The 16,139-nt window shown below is 41.2% G+C and overlaps 1 protein-coding gene across 1 annotated transcript in view; it reads right to left on the bottom strand.

Moving 5' to 3' along the window:
* Window positions 1–226: 226 nt before the first annotated feature.
* LOC127428076 (chemokine-like protein TAFA-4) overlaps window positions 227–16,139 on the bottom strand; it is a 77,760-nt gene continuing 61,847 nt past the window's right edge. Inside the window, exons 5-6 of the mRNA XM_051676140.1 lie at window positions 11,294–11,418; window positions 227–1,736 (exon numbers count right to left, since the gene is read on the bottom strand). Coding sequence (XP_051532100.1) covers window positions 1,725–1,736; window positions 11,294–11,418 — 137 coding nt within the window. The 3' untranslated portion in view covers window positions 227–1,724. The remainder of the gene's footprint in view (window positions 1,737–11,293; window positions 11,419–16,139) is intronic.

The raw sequence follows: 16,139 nt of genomic DNA, 5'->3' as shown, positions 1-16,139 counted from the left end.
CACTTCACAAGCCACTGGAGCCCTGAGAGAGACATATAGAGATAAAGAGACAATGTGCACCATCCGTTCTGCAAGCTCGATGAAACTCATTCCACACTGGAAAAGGTAAAGCTCAGCAAGAGTGTATAAAGGGACAATTTGAGTTTAGAATTAAAGTTTAAGTTAGGTTTGAGTCTGTGGAGACAGAACAGAAAACCTTGCAAAGATGAATGGTGGAACCGATTCTATTTCAAACTTTATTAAACCGCAGTATTGGGCACGAGTAATGTCTCTTCACGTTGGACCTTATCTTTAAATATGTTCAGCAGACTGTTTTGGAACTTAACAGAGTACTTGGAGAGCTTCACAGTTACATTAAACCAGAAAAGAAATGTAAAAGCAAGACAGGGCCCTGTTTAAGTGGTTTAAGAATTTTTTACAGAGTAACATAGACATTTTACACTAGCCATCTGTTTTAAAGTGTTTTTAGGGGCTTGCATCTGTAAAGCTCACATTACATAACATGTTACAGCAAGGAGAAGCTGTATTTTTACAGCAATTTACCAGTGTTTTACTGATGACTACATCACTTAGAGACTGCTTTTCTACTTCTGTATTTGTGGAAGAAAGCTTTATAAATGTTTCTCTCCTTTTCACACCATCTTACACCAACATTAAGGACTAGAAAATGGAAAACGTCTCCAAATGATCTTATTTAGTTAAAAAAAAAAATCTAACATGAATTTTTTTATATGATGTTATGATCCTATCCATAACATTTTCATGGTTATGACTTGACCCAGAAGAGAATTGAGAATAATTTGTCAACCACACATTCTGAACAATACACTACTTACTCATGAATAGAAAATTTGTGCTGGGAAGCAGATAAACAGTGTTGAACTATTGTCTCAGCATAATCAACCTGACACACTTGTTCTATTCAAAGAACAGTTCCAAATTCTGTCATCATTTATTCACCCGCACATGTCCTGTAAGACATTCTTTCTTCTGAGAAACATAAAAGGAGTTATTTATAGTCGATTGTTTAACCTGTCAAGCAAGAGTTTCAATGAATAACAACTTCAGTCTGTTCTTCATATAAAGCTTCAAAAGACTTGGAATACACAGTACACAAGTCGTACTTTCATGATGCTTTAATGGTGCTTTGATGCCGTTTTTAAAATGTGACAGCTTCTGTCCCCATCCACTTTCACTATATGGAAGACAGCAGCTAAGATATTCAACTAAACATCTCCTTTGGTGTTTAATGGAAGAAAGAAAGTCTGAAACGACATGAGGGTGAGTAAATGTATTTTCATTTTTGAGAGAACTATTGATTTAACACACACTTACACACATACACACAATCACACAAGCTCCCAGCCATGTCCGAATTGTCCAAAGGAACTTTGTCTTTCCTACATACACAAGAGCAGCCAGAGCCAGCAGTAGTCCAAAAAAAATCTGAGCTGAGAGGTGCAGTCTCTCATGTGAACACCTGTGGTGTCCAGCATCTGAAGTTGCAATGAGCATCGCACCACAGGTATATACAGACATTCTGCAGAACAAGTCCATCCTCTTATCTTCTGTCATAGCAATGTGGTCATCTATAGTGTACAATAAGTATGTCCCTCTATTGCATGTACTGAATCCTCCATAATTTCAATATCTTAAACAAGAAGGTCTCCTGTTCCTTTAGGGTGAGGAGTCTTAGGCCTCTTGGTAGAGCAGCCATATTCTTGCTACCGTGTGACCTACAAAAGAAAGAGAAGTAGATCAAGGGACATCCAGTATAATACAATCACAAGAGCTACAAAGCTTCTGCTTTTAGATAAAGTAGTTTTGCTTATGCTATGACAAATCTCAGATAGAGAAGTATATTGGTTTCACAAATGGGTGATTTGAGCTGGGCATGCTTAGATGCTTTAGTTTCAGAAAGGGACACTGCAAAGCGCAGACAATGGAGAAGAGTAATAATAAGAAAGATATTGAATAAGAGGATGGTAAAGGGGGAGGATGTAAAGAGATAAGAAGGCAGATGGAAAGAGACAGAGAGAGAGATTACAATGCGAATCTTGGCTCTTTGCCACAATCTCCTGAGACGTGTGTGTTGAAGCCTGGCGGTAACTGTTCCAATTCTGCTGCTATTAAATACAGAATTTATGCTCTCTGGAGTAAGACACTTCCTCCCACCTCCCGTTTGTGCTGCAACACAACCCATTGGTTCTTAAGGTGGAAGAAGGTGGGGTATATCCATGACAGTTGGCTCAACCAATCATGCACAGAATAACTAACAAAGTCATTTATCTTAAATTAAAGACCCAGAGTCATCATTCATTTCTTGTCTCTCGCTCTTACCAATTTAATTAGGACTCTTAATTTGAAAGCCTCAGCGGAGCTCATAGCCATAATGCATTTTAATTAACACAACAGATGTTCTGCTGTTACTTTATAACTAGGAGCAATTATTCTTATGGCAGTTATGTGTTCTCTGCCACCATTATTTCTTTAATACTTCACCTGTATGTCACACCTGCAAAGCAGTTACCCCAGCTTTCACAAACAGGAGTCTCTCTGCTCACATCTAATCTGTTATCCACCTGAAGTTAAATGAATGTATTGTTACTGTATTTTTGTTTAACAAATCCCCAGATTTTTTCTCTCTGTGTGGGAGAATCCCAACCTAATCTCACCAACCTCAAATTAATTTGTATTTTTTACCTGAATATAGGCATCTTAGAGCTATCAACCATAAATTGAGATATTCAGGGTGATCTGATTCACAAAAGGTGTTTAACTTTTTAAACAAGTTAAGAAACCTGATAGGGACACCAACACACTAGCATTCAAAACATAACATATGCTGGTCACCAGCAATGCTGGTCTTTTCACTAGGAATGTTGTCTCTGCATGTTTGTCTGCTTGGCTTTTGAAAAGTCTCCTTTGGCCTTTGAAAGTTCTCTCTGTAAGACTGAAGTCTTCAGGGATTTGTCCTCTGAGCTTTCTGTTCATTCTTTGCAGTAACACTGAAATGTTTATTTATCTTCAAGCTTTCCTCGTTCTCTTTTAGAAAGTCTCTAAAGTTTGAGTGATGTGTCTGCTTATAATATAGGGGTGTTGGAACGACAACCTAGGGTTTTTCGTCTGGTTACTACACATTGTGTGTGATAAGATGGCGCCGCGGATGGCCGCATTTTCCTGTGTTTAGTAATCTTTTTCCAATCAATTTTACCAGGGACGAACTGCTGAACATTCGGCAGCATATACCAGATAATCTTTTCCTGGTTTTTGACTATTCAGATGCTTTGCTGGACATTTTAGTCAGAGGCGCAGCTGTGTTGTTCAAGAGACGCAGGCGAGGGAGATGATCTGGAGTGCTAGTCAGCACTCGGCACGTCTTTCGAACAGCACTGCCGAGTATTCATCTAGCGAATCTCCACTCTCTTCCTAACAAAACGGACAAACTACATCTCCTCACCTGTACAAACAAGGACTTTTCAACCTCTGCTGCCTTGTGCTTCAGTGAAACCTGGCTGAGTGAAGCCATTCCGGACAGCGCGTTACATCTGCCGGGCTTTCAGCTGTTCAGAGCAGATCACATCGCGGATATAATGGGGAAAACGAGAGGCGGTGGAACATGCTTTTACATCAGTGAAAGTTGGTGTACAGCTGAAAACAACGTTAAAGTAGATGTGCTGTCCTAATTTGGAAGCGCTCTTTATTAACTGTAAGCCTTTCTACTCGCCGCGGGAGTTTTCCTCGTTTATTCTGGTGAGTGTTTATATCCCGCCACACATGTACATTAGCGCCACGCTGCAACAGCTGGCTGATCAAATTACAGACACGGAACAACAATACCTGGACTCAGTTATTATTATTCTTGGGGATTTGAACAAAGCAAACCTCACACGTGAACTGCCCAAATACAAACAGCACATTACATGCCCAACCAGAGACAGAAATATACTGGATCACTGCTACACAACAATAAAGGATGTATATCACTGTCCCTAGAGCAGCTTTGGGACTCTCTGATCATTGTCTGGTTCATTTCTTCCAACCTACAGGCAGAAACTAAAATCTGCTAAGCCTGTAGTAAGGACTGTAAAGATATGGACCAGTGAAGCAGAGCTGGAACCACAAGCCTGCTTTGACTGCACTGATTGGAGTGTTTCTGAGACTGCAGACTGCAATCTGGACGAACTCACAGATACTGTTACATCATATATCAGTTTCTGTGAGGATATGTGCATTCCTGCAAGGACTTATTTAACATACAACAATGACAAACCGTGGTTTACAGCAGGACTCAGGCAGCTTTGTCAGGCCAAAGAGGATGCTTACAGAGGTGGGGATAAAGTCTTGTACAATCAGGTTAGGAACACACTGAATAAGGAAATCAGAGTTGCTAAAAGAAGATACTCTGAGCAGCTGAAAACGTCCTGGTTACTTTCGTAACCTCCGTTCCCTGATGGAGGGAACGAGACATTGTGTCGTTGTAGTGACACTAGGGATCGCCCTTGGGAGCTCCAAACACCTCTGATCTTTGAGAAAAGGCCAATGGGAATTGGCAAGTGGAATTTGCATGCCACTCCCCTGGACATACGGGTATAAAAGGAGCTGGCTCGCAACCACTCATTCAGGTTTTGTGCTGAGGAGCCGAAACTGGGTCCCGGCCATTTCAGCGTGTAGTCCAGAGTTGTGGCAGGAGGGACACAACGTCTCGTTCCCTCCATCAGGGAATGGAGGTTACAAAAGTAACCAGAACTTTCCCTGTCTGTCACTCATTCGACATTGTGTCGATGTACGAAATGCCACAACTAGCTGAACTGTGTTATGTGGACTGGTGGTGCGAGACGGGCAAACCATTGCGTGCCTCATAGCCAGCACGCCTGGCCATCACGTAACCTTCCCCAACGCTCCTACAAGCGTTGTACGGTCCCCCGCACCTCGGGTACAAGTCGACTGCCCAAAATGGAGACAGGCCGCCCCAGCCGTGGCTTCTTCTCTTCTTTTTTTCTCCCCAAAAAAGAATGGAAATCGTTCAGCTGGGGGCCATAAATGTCTGCATTGGGGGGGTGTCCATTCACAAGGGGAAGACACCACAGAGACCACATCCTGCCCAATGGGGAGGCAATTGTGTGGAAATATGTCACATGGTCTTACCGAGTCTTGTCGGCAGTGTCGCATGTGGAGAAGTCCCCATGGTAGGTCCTACCCAGAGGGGATGTAGCTCTACAAATACAATGACCGGTGGCAGAAGGAAACTCTGCCCAAGGAAGATGCGGGTTTACCAACAGGGAAACCATCTTGTGGAAGGTACATCACATGGGGTTACAAACAGGCAACCAGTGCATGTGGAGCACCTACCCCAGTACAGGGCCTAATAGCACACGACCCAGTGGGTGATCCTCTGTTTGGAGACAGCGCTCCCATTCCGCTGTCCTCCGAAGCAGACAAAGAGCTACTCAGAGCATCTAAAGCTCTACGTGCGATCCAAGTAGATGCGCAAAGAACATGATCCCTAAACAGGGTTGTGTGAACCTTGGGAATATAGCTTGGTCGGGGCCTCAGGACCATGTGAGAGTATTCCAGACTGAACTCCAGGCACATGTTGCTGACAGAGAATGCCTGCAGGTCCCCTACCCTCTTGATGGAGGTGAGCTCAGTCAAGAGGGCAGCCTTCAAGAGACTGCCTTTAGCTCAACTGACTCCAGGGCTCAAACGGGGCTCCCTGCAGGACCACGGAGTGATCCCATGAGGGAATGAGGCGTGGTCTGGGAGGATTCAACCTCTTTGAGCCTCTAAGTAACCTGATGATCAGGTTGTGCTTCCCTAAATACTTACTGTCAACTGCATTGTGGTGTGCCATCATAGCGGCCATGTACACCCTCAAGGTGGGGGGACAGCCGCCCCACCAGCCTCTCCTGCAGGAAGGAAAGCACCGACCCAACTGCGCATCTCTGAGGGTCTTCGCATCGGGAAGAACACCACTTAGCGAACAGACGCCACTGCGAGGCATACAGGCGCCTCGTAGAAGGAGCCCTAATCTGAGTGATCATGTCTACCACCGCGGGTGGTAGGCCACTTAGGTCTTCCGCATCCCGTCCAAGGGCCAGACATGAACATTCCAGAGGTCTGGTCACGGGTGCCAGATGGTGCCCCATCCCTGAGAGAGGAGAACCCTCCTCAGGGGAATTCGCCAGGGAGGGGCTGTCATGAGGAGTGTGAGGTCCGAGACCCAAGTCTGGGTGGGCCAGTAGGGTGCCACTAGGATGACCTGCTCCTCGTCCTCCCTGACAGAGGGTCTGTGAAAGTAGGCTCACTGGGAGGAATGCATACTAGCACGGCCCCGGGGCCAGCTGTGTGCCAGCGCATTTGTGCCGAGGGAAGCCTCGGTCAGGGCGTACCAGAGTGGGCAGTGGGAGGATTCCTGGGAAGCGAACAGCTTCAAGCTTACCTATGCTTGACCGAATTGACTCCAAACCAGCAGGACCACCTGGGGGTGGAGTCTCCACTCTCCCCTGAGCGTGACCTGTCATGACAGTGCATCTGTGAGTGGGATGTGAGTGGCTCGCAAGGACTTGAGTCGCTGCTGACTGCTTGTTGTGACATGCAACGCGAGCGCAGGCCGTCTTTGTGGCTACTGTACGCAACCATCACCATATTTTCCGTCCAGACCAACACGTGCTTGCCCTGGATCAACGGCCGAAGCCTCCGCAGGGCAAGCAACACTGCCAGCAACTCAAGGCAGATGACATGCCACCGCAATGTTGCCATTCTCACTGCGAGAACATGACCCATCCACGAATGCTCTCTCCACGTGGGCAGCGCCCAAGCATGTAAGACAGGGATTGTGGCCATCGGAAGCGGAGAGGTAACGACCGCAACCAGGAAATAAACACAGACGGAAAGGCATCTTTAAAAAGATGCTCTCCGTCAGTGCCACTCTTTTAGTAGGGAAAATATACTCTTTTATTGCAAGAATATATACTCTTTTAGACTGTCGAAGCCCCCAGGGTGTTATCTGCACTCCACCGGTGTACAAGGGGGAGAAGCCACTGTAATGCGGCGTAAACTCCAACAGTTTTTTTAGAGGTGAATGGAACGGCAGAGGATTCAGCTCGCTGAACACAACCGCTCGGCTCCAAAAAAAAAATCTGAATGAGTGGTTGTGAGCCAGCTCCTTTTATACTCATATGTCTGGGGGAGTGGCATGCAAATTCCACTCGCCAATTCCCATTGGCCGTTTCTCAAAGATCAGAGGTGTTTGGGGCTCCCAAGGGCGACCCCTAGTGTCACTACATTGACACAACGTTGAGTGAGTGACAGTTTTCAGCTAACGACCCGGCATCAGTGTGGAGTGGCATGAAACAACTTACAAATTACAGGACTCCTGCCACCAACACAGTAGGGGACCAACATCTAGCCGACGACTTGAATGTGTTCTACTGTAGATTTGAAAGGCCCAGTCTCACACCCCACACCCACTCTGACCTTCAATTCACACAAACACCAACACCTCCTGCAATCCCCCTCCTGTTACTCAACCTGCACTTAAGATCTGTGAAGAAGAGGTGTCCCGGGTCTTCCAGAAACAAAAGACAAGGAAAGCACAGGGCCCAGATGGCGTTTCACCCGCTTGTCTTAGATCCTGTGGTAACCAGCTGGCCCCATTCTTCACACTGATCTTCAATAGATCACAGGAGCAGTGTGAAGTCCCATGCTGCTTCAAATGCTCAATCATCAATCCTGAACCAAAGAAACCCAAAATCACAGGACTTAATAACTACAGACCCATCGCCCTGACGTCTGTGGTCATGAAATCATTTGAGAGACTGATGTTGACCCACCTGAAGGACATCACTGGACCCTTTCTAGATCCCCTTCAATTTGCTTATCGAGCAAACAGGTCTGTGGAGGATGCACTCAACATGGGATTGCATCATATCCTGCAACATCTGGACAGACCAGGGATATATACAAGGATCCTTTTTGTCGACTTCAGTTCGGATTTCAACACCATTATCCCAACTATTCTCCAGACTAAATTACACCAGCTCTCTGTTCCCACATCTATCTGTCAGTGGAATACCAGCTTTCTGACAGACAGGCAGCAGCTAGTGAGACAGGGGAAATTCACTTCCAGCACCTATACAATCAGCACAGGTGCCCCCCAGGGTTGTGTGCTCTCCCCACTACTCTTCTCCCAGTATACAAAGGACTGCACTGCCAAGGACCCCTCTGTCATGCTCCTGAAGTTTACAGATGACACTACTGTCATTGACCTCATCCAGGATGACGATGAGTCTGTATGCAGAAGGGAGATTGAACAGCTGGCTGTCTGGTGCAGTCAAAACAACATGGAGCTGAACATGCTCAAAACGGTGAAGATGATTGTGGACTTTAGGAGGAACACCCCAACACTGACCCCCCTCACCATTCTAAACAGTACTGTGGCAGCAGTGGAGTCATTCAGGTTCCTGGGCACTACCATCTCACAGGACCTGAAGTGGGAGACCCACATTGACTCACATTGTGAAAAAGGCTCAGCAGAGGTTGTACTTCCTTCGCCAGTTGAGGAAGTTCAACCTGCCACAGATACAGTTCTACTCAGCAGTCATTGAATCTGTCATCTGCACTTCAGTAACTGTCTAGTGCAGCTACGAAATCGGCTATCAGAAGACTACAAAGGATAGTTCGGACTGCTGAGAGGATTATTGGTTGACCCCTGCCCTCCCTTCAAGAACTGTACACTTCCAGAGTGAGGAAAAAGGCTGGAAAAATCACTCTGAACCCCACTCACTCTGCCCACTACCTTTTTGAACTGTTGCTTTCTGACCGATGCTACAAAGCTCTGAGCACCAGAAACATCAGGCACAAGAACAGTTTTTTCCATCTCATGAACAGTTAAAACTGCCCCATTGAGCAATAATTATGTGCAATTCACAGTTTAGTCTTTTTATATTTATCCAACACATCCTACCTCTTCTGCCATTACAATCCCTTGTACTGTAAATAACAGATTTGTATTTGCACTATGTGTATATATATATATATATATATATATATATATATATATATATATATATATATATATATATATATATATATATATATATATATTGTCTTAATGTGTATTCTATATATACTTTATTTTCTATCCAATTTTTATTTTTATTCTATTTCTATTAATTAATTAATTAATTTTGTATTATTTTTTCTTATTATTATCTCTGTCTTGTTGCTGTACTGTATTGTTGTGCACTGGAAGCTCCTGTCACCAAGACAAATTCCTTGTATGTGTAAGCATACCTGGCAATAAAGCTGATTCTTATTCTGATTCCGATTGCTAGGGTGTTGTTGCTAGTTGCTAGTTGCTAGGATGTTCTGGCTTTTTGCTAAGGTGTCCTGGCTCTTGCTAGGCATTGCTAGGGTATTTTGGCTGGTTGCTTTGCTATGGTGTTCTGGCTGTTGCTAGGCATTTCTAAGGTTTTATGGCTAATTACTAGGTGTTACTAGACATTTTTGGCTCGTTACTAGGGTGTTCTGGCTGGTTGCTAGGGTTTTTTAGCTTTTGCTAGGGTTTTTTTTTTTTTTGTTTTTGTTTTTTTGTTTTGTTTTTTTTGGCTGGTTGCTAGGAGTTGCTATTTTTGCTGGTAGCTAGGCATAGCTAGGGTGTTCTGGCTGGTTGCTAGGATGTTCTGGCTGATGCTAAGCATTGCTAGAGTTTTTTTTTTTTTTTTTGCTAGTTGCTAGGCATTGCTAGTGTGTTCTGGCTGGTCTTCTTATTTATCACTTCTTAGAGAATCACTTATTATCTCCCAAAAAATCTGTGTCAAAATGTGCCCCACAAAAAACATTATGGTTGCTACGCCCCTGCTATAATATGTCTTTAAACCAGCCATTGCCCGTACATTTTAAGTCTAGGCCTTCAGTGCGATCCATGCCATTAAGAAAACACTGTTTCACAATGAATAAGACACTGTATGCCTATCATATATTACGTGGCAGTCAACTAATAATACCAATTGAAATTTTAAAAAGTCCACGCACGAAAGCCACAACCAAGGAGGTCTAATACCAAGAAAGAGCTCTCTAATAATATTTGTGATTTAAATTTTGCTTGCAATACATTTTTTTCGTCAGGGTACATGGTTACTTTTCAAAACCTGATCTGCCACTGAATGCTCAAGCAGCCTAATTTACACTTAGAAAACTCCTGATGTTGTTGTAACAATGCAAAAAGCACTTACCAATTTGCTTGAAGTGAAAATCAGTCATCCTTTCCTGTTTAATTAATCAATTGCACGATCATGCAGAACATCTCAGGTTTTTAAATCCATAAGGATCTCTTTCTCAAAAGCAATACCAGCAGTGATGAACAAGATCTCACGCTCTTTACTTTCAAATTATGTACATCACTTAAAGCGTGATTGCGTCACTCAAGGCCAGCTAGGAGGCCTGGACTGGTACATATCCTAAAGACCACACCCACAAGAACAAATAAATCAATCTGATTGGCTGATGAATCTGACAATCTGACTTTAGATGCCTATTCACTTACACTGTTGAGGAATTCTGTGGAAATTCTGTAGGCCTGACGGGGTGGAGCTCAGACTCACACACTGCTTCTGCAAAGGGGCATGGCTTCAGGCATGCGATTTGTGAAACAGCTGTCACATTTTGCTTGTAAGCATCGAGGAATAAATTCTGATTGGATAAATTCTTTTGTTTTTTGCTATTCGTTTGTAGATTAATTAGGAGTGGAAAGTGATTGAAAATACATAGGCAAAAAGGTCAATGAGAATGAAAGGATGAAAAAATATTTATTTATTAGGCATGTTACGCCAGCAGAGAAGGCTTTGCTGGCCCTGAGAAATTGCCACTGCTGTAAACAGGTGAACATTTGAACAGGTATCTTTTAAATTTAAATGGTTCTTTACCCTACAAATAAAAATAGGGCTCAACAAAACACCTCTTTGAAGAATGGTTTGCCTGGAAAAAAGGCCTGGGGAGAAGGGTTCCTCAAAGAAAACTCTTCTGAGAATACTCATGGGGAGTATTTTGATGGCATATACAGTAGCTCTTAAGTAAAGTCTGTTTAAAAGGTTCTTTTATAGGAACAAAAAGGTTCTCAGATGCCTCTCTTAGCTGGTAGATCACCATGAGCAGTAGACACTTTCTGTGCCAACCTGTGTCTCATAGCATCAGAATTTAGCATTAGAACACTTCAGGCTTTTACCAGGCTTTAATCAGTGTGATTACAATTGTTGTTATATTTTATTAAGTTGAACTTTGGCCCACTCACCTTAGTAGTCTTAACTTTGTTACCAGTGCTGCAGGACCAGCCAGTGAGATCTGGAAGAACTTTACACTCCTCGCCATCCAAACACGGGTGCATTTGGCACCACCACTTCTGTAGAACGATGGAAGCTAGAGAGAGAGGGGAGGGGGGGTATAAAAGGGTGGATTAATATCAACATTATTATCTACAGAGCATCTCCTATGCGCCATTGTTTGTACATCATTATTCCCTAATCTACATCTACAATGACAATTCTAAATAGAGCCAATTCAATTAACAATGAACACACAATATTTACATTTCCATGTCTTAATTAAAGACATGAATTAAACAATCAAAAGGTCATTGATGGGAACAATACTCCTTTTGAATAATAATTCCTTTGCTGGAATAAAAATATTCCAAATAATTCAAGTGAGAGTTTGGCCTGCCCTGCCATATGAAACCCCACACAATTTTGGGTACAATTCATGCAGTGTCCCCAGAGCCGCAATGAGAGAAGAGATGAGGTGCCTATTTAAACCATGCAGCAAACACTGAACTCAGTGGAAAACATGTTGAAAATGCTCTATAAACCTATTTATTAACACAATCTTTTACACTAAAAGCTTTCATGACAACAAAAAATACTGTACTGAATTACTCACTTATTGACTTAAAAAGACATCTTGATGCAAGTTAACCACATAGTAACAGGCTTGCAACACTTTCCTTATGTAAACTTGATTTCATGACAGTTGTTTATAATAGATTTAATTTACCCAAAAATAAACCTTGGTTCTACTACAGTAACCATTGTTTCACACTGACAAAAGGTGGATTCAAACCGCGGTAGCTAGGACAACAGTACACATTCATACACCATATTAACACTCGACTCCACTGCAGCAACATCTATTGGTTAGTTTGTCGTATATTTCTGTGGTTCCACCAGACTATTCGGGTGCAAATGCCTGCCCTGTGGCAGATGCTATTTACACCGGGGTGCAAATAAAAAAAATTTAGTAATCCAGAAATCACATTATTTTCTGTTTAGTGACAGAGGAAAGATGCGATGAAAACTCAAAGCATCTACTGTTAACCGCTCTGCGCACCCCTTGCCCACGCACACATGTGAAACAGGGGATACGCTTTGGACACTTTGTTGATTTTATGTTATTTATGTTAAGGGAACTGTAAAATTAGTGCAGTCCTCTAAATAGCAGGCTAGCAGCTACAAGTTTGTTTACTAATGACTGCTGCCAAGTGATGGCCACAAATACATGAAAATGTATTTAAAATAAAAATACAAAATACCGCAGTTTAAATGTATCAAAATAAAATACCAAATACTGTGTGGAAAAAAATAATCAAAATAAAATACAGTATTTTGTATCTTGAAAATACACAAAATACATGTAAAACTGGCCATTCAGTGTATCACAAGTAGGCTGAAATCTATCAGGACCTATTCTGAATGCAAAGAACACTTTGGTGTACAACTGCTTAAAACTTTTGTTTTCATTTCACCTACCTCTTCAATCAATCAAAGACAATTAATATAATAAACAAGTACATAATTACAAATGCACATAGTGCAAAATGCCAAACAGCAGCCATTTCTATAGTTATTTCTGTACAGGTTACACTGCAGCCCGCTATTACTAGTGGCGAACTCTATTAAATAAATCATGTGTAAAACAGTGGGTACTTTTCTTGCTATCTAGAAAGAAGTAATGCTTTACACTCTTGACTAGCTAGTAAATACACAAGCAGCTGCTAACACCAACAACCGATTAGCTAGCAAGACTGACTAGCTAGCGCTAATGTCCTGTGCTAGTGCTAACGCTATTTTCCCCTTGCCAATGCTCTTTTATTCCTTCATGTTAACTGAAGGCAAATCTGAATTATGTTCCATTTTAGCTTGATAGCTAGTGAACTCGCTAACAGTACTTAGACTAGCTCACTAGCTGGCTGCTGACTAGTTTTGATTTCCTCACTGTAGACACGCATTGCATTTGCTGGCAAGAGGTATCATACCTACCTTAATATTTTATTGGAAATTAAATAACAGTTGACAGCAATTATTATGTTTTTTGCAACAAGTAGAATCAACCATCACATCCTCAACTTATCTTATGTTGCGTTCCATTCAACTCGAAAAGTCGGATTTTCCAAATTCCTACTAGGAAAAGTGCAATGGAACGGCAAATTCCAACTGGGAAACTTGTGTGGAAAAATTTCAACACATGCGCTTCAATTATCGTAATTATGAGTTCCAAGCAGATGAATAACCCTGCAAAGTCATATTAACGAGTGGGAAACTCGGAATTCTAGATGATACGCGAGTTTCCGAGTTGGGACGTTGGAAGGGCCGTGTCGACATGAAAGATTAATGTTTATTCACTGATTTAATAGAAAAAGGGCTTTTGCCGTCGTTCATTGCGTAATTGTTTAAAGGAATGTTCCGGGTTCAATACAAGTTAAGCTCAGTCGACAGCATTTGTGGCATAATATTGATTAACACAAAAATGTATTTTGACTCGTCCCTTTTCTTTCACTTACAATCTCTTTTATTTCACTTACAATGGAAGTGAATGGGGGCCAATTTTTTAACATTAAAATACTCACTTTTTCAAAAGTAAAGCCACAAGACATAAAGGATTATGCATGTAAATGTGATTTTAGTGTGATAAAATTGCAAACTGACCTTTTCTGTGGAAAGTTATAGCCAATTTTACAACTTCGCTACCATGACGATATGTCAACAAACCTTAAAACCCTAAACGACTGTAAAAATTACAATTTAAACAACTTTAAAGTTCAAATAATACACAAGTTTTAACAGAAGAATTAATGCAAGTGCTTTTATAAAATTATAAGCTTCACATTTCTGTGTTTAAACCCTCCAAAAATTGGCCACATTCACTTTCATTGTCTCCATTCACTTCCATTGTAAGTGCCTCACTGTAACCTAGATTTTTTTTTAAAGAAAAGGAGGGATGAGTCGAAATTAATTTTTGTGGTAATCAGTATTATGCCACAAATGCTGTCGATTGATTCTTCTGTATTTTGTTTCCCACATGAATGCATGACATGTCGTTGTAACAAATGCCCAGGTGCACTTGAAGTCAGCATTTGATTTTGCCTAGATGCAGGTGCGTAATATCACACAAACATGTCAGTAATATCGATAAATGAGTCAAAGTTCCTACATTACATTATATTAAAGCTTGTTTAACAAATGCAAATGCAGAAACAGTGTATAAAACATGGTATATTATACTCTCTTTTGATGACCGTACACCTGTAGCACAAATGCTAGTGTTGCAACAATGTTCATTTTTGAAAATTTTGAAAATTTTGAAAATTTGCTCACCCAATTCTAGATTGAGCCGTTCTCTCTGACATCTGCAGCTCGCGTGCATGAATGTTGGGGTTGTGTGGCATGCCTGAACTAGCTGATACAGGAAATCAGCAGCCTAACAAAGAGGTTGACTGGCACAAAGTATTTTATGTATTTTGAAAATACACATATACCAAACTTAAATGTATTTAAATACAAATGACGTTTGATTTTTTTCAAAGACTTTAAAATACAAAGTACAAAATAGTATTTTGTATTTCAAATACGTATTTCAAATATAGGCTATGTATCTGAAATACTGCCCATCCTTGCCTCTGCCGACTACCTGCCATTTCTTGTAAGTAGATGTACTTACCCCGAAGTAAGAGCTAAAAGTCGTCTAAAGTCACTCTTAATGGCTAAGAACAGGGCTGGGCTGTAACGGAATACATGTTAAGACATTATGTATTCAGAATACAAAAATGAAGTAGCTGTATTCAGCCCCAGTTACATTTTCAAGCACCTGTATTCAGAATATAGTTACTTTATAACATTTTGTTAGAATACTTTTAGAATAACACTCTCATAATGACCACAAAATCTTGTCAATCGAGTGAGAAACTTGATTGTTTTTCTAAACAGTGTTTCTGAACAGCGCAGATGTGAGCTGCACACTCTTGCTCTCTCTTCCCCAGATCAGCAGCAGTATGTGGCTGCAGCGTTGCCAGGGTTTCATGCCAAATTGGGCTCATTTGAAAACACATTTGCGGGTTAAAATCTTAGAATCGGGGGTTGCATTTTTGGGATACTTTAAAAACAGACAGTGGTCTCCAAATGGTTTGATGGCAGGCACTAAAGAATGAAAATACAACATCTTATTCATGTATAATGATTGCCGGATTAAATATCCGGCAATCATATCATCGGTAAAACAATCATATGAATCGGTAAAATATGGGAGAAAGCACTGCAAAGAATGAAATAGGGAAAGGACTTGAAGTGGATCAGAGTCCAAACGAAGACAGAAAAACCTTGTGTAAATAACTACTGTAAAATTGGGAGGCTATTTCAGTGAGAAACATATTGTAACATACAAACATATTCATATTTGTATCTCACTTTATAAAAACATCTCATATGAAGTGATTCACAAAAAATATAACATAACAATAAACAAAACAAAACAAAGGATAAATAAAAGTGTCAGTAATAAAAGAGATAGAAAATAAAATTAATAAATAGGCCTAATATGGAAATATTCAAGCAAGCCTAGTTAAAATCATTAGCCTAATATACTACATTGTTGTCACATGACCTCACTATTTTGTTTAATTTCTGCATGTGGCATCCAGTTACCATCTCAAAAATAAATATGGTTTATTTGCATTTGCATTCTTATCTAATTTTGTGTCAAAATATAATATTCCTTTTCAGTCCTATTCAGATTTACTTAGATTAGTCAGAAGTGGAGGTGTAACACTTCAGATAAGATAATAATGACATATACGTAATTCTTCTAATTGT

The sequence above is a fragment of the Myxocyprinus asiaticus genome, chromosome 37 (genome assembly GCF_019703515.2).
Source record: "Myxocyprinus asiaticus isolate MX2 ecotype Aquarium Trade chromosome 37, UBuf_Myxa_2, whole genome shotgun sequence".
In the NCBI taxonomy this organism is placed as follows: Eukaryota; Metazoa; Chordata; class Actinopteri; order Cypriniformes; family Catostomidae; genus Myxocyprinus; species Myxocyprinus asiaticus.
Note: the sequence above shows the minus strand (reverse complement) of the source record. Positions and strands in the feature narration are given on the sequence as shown.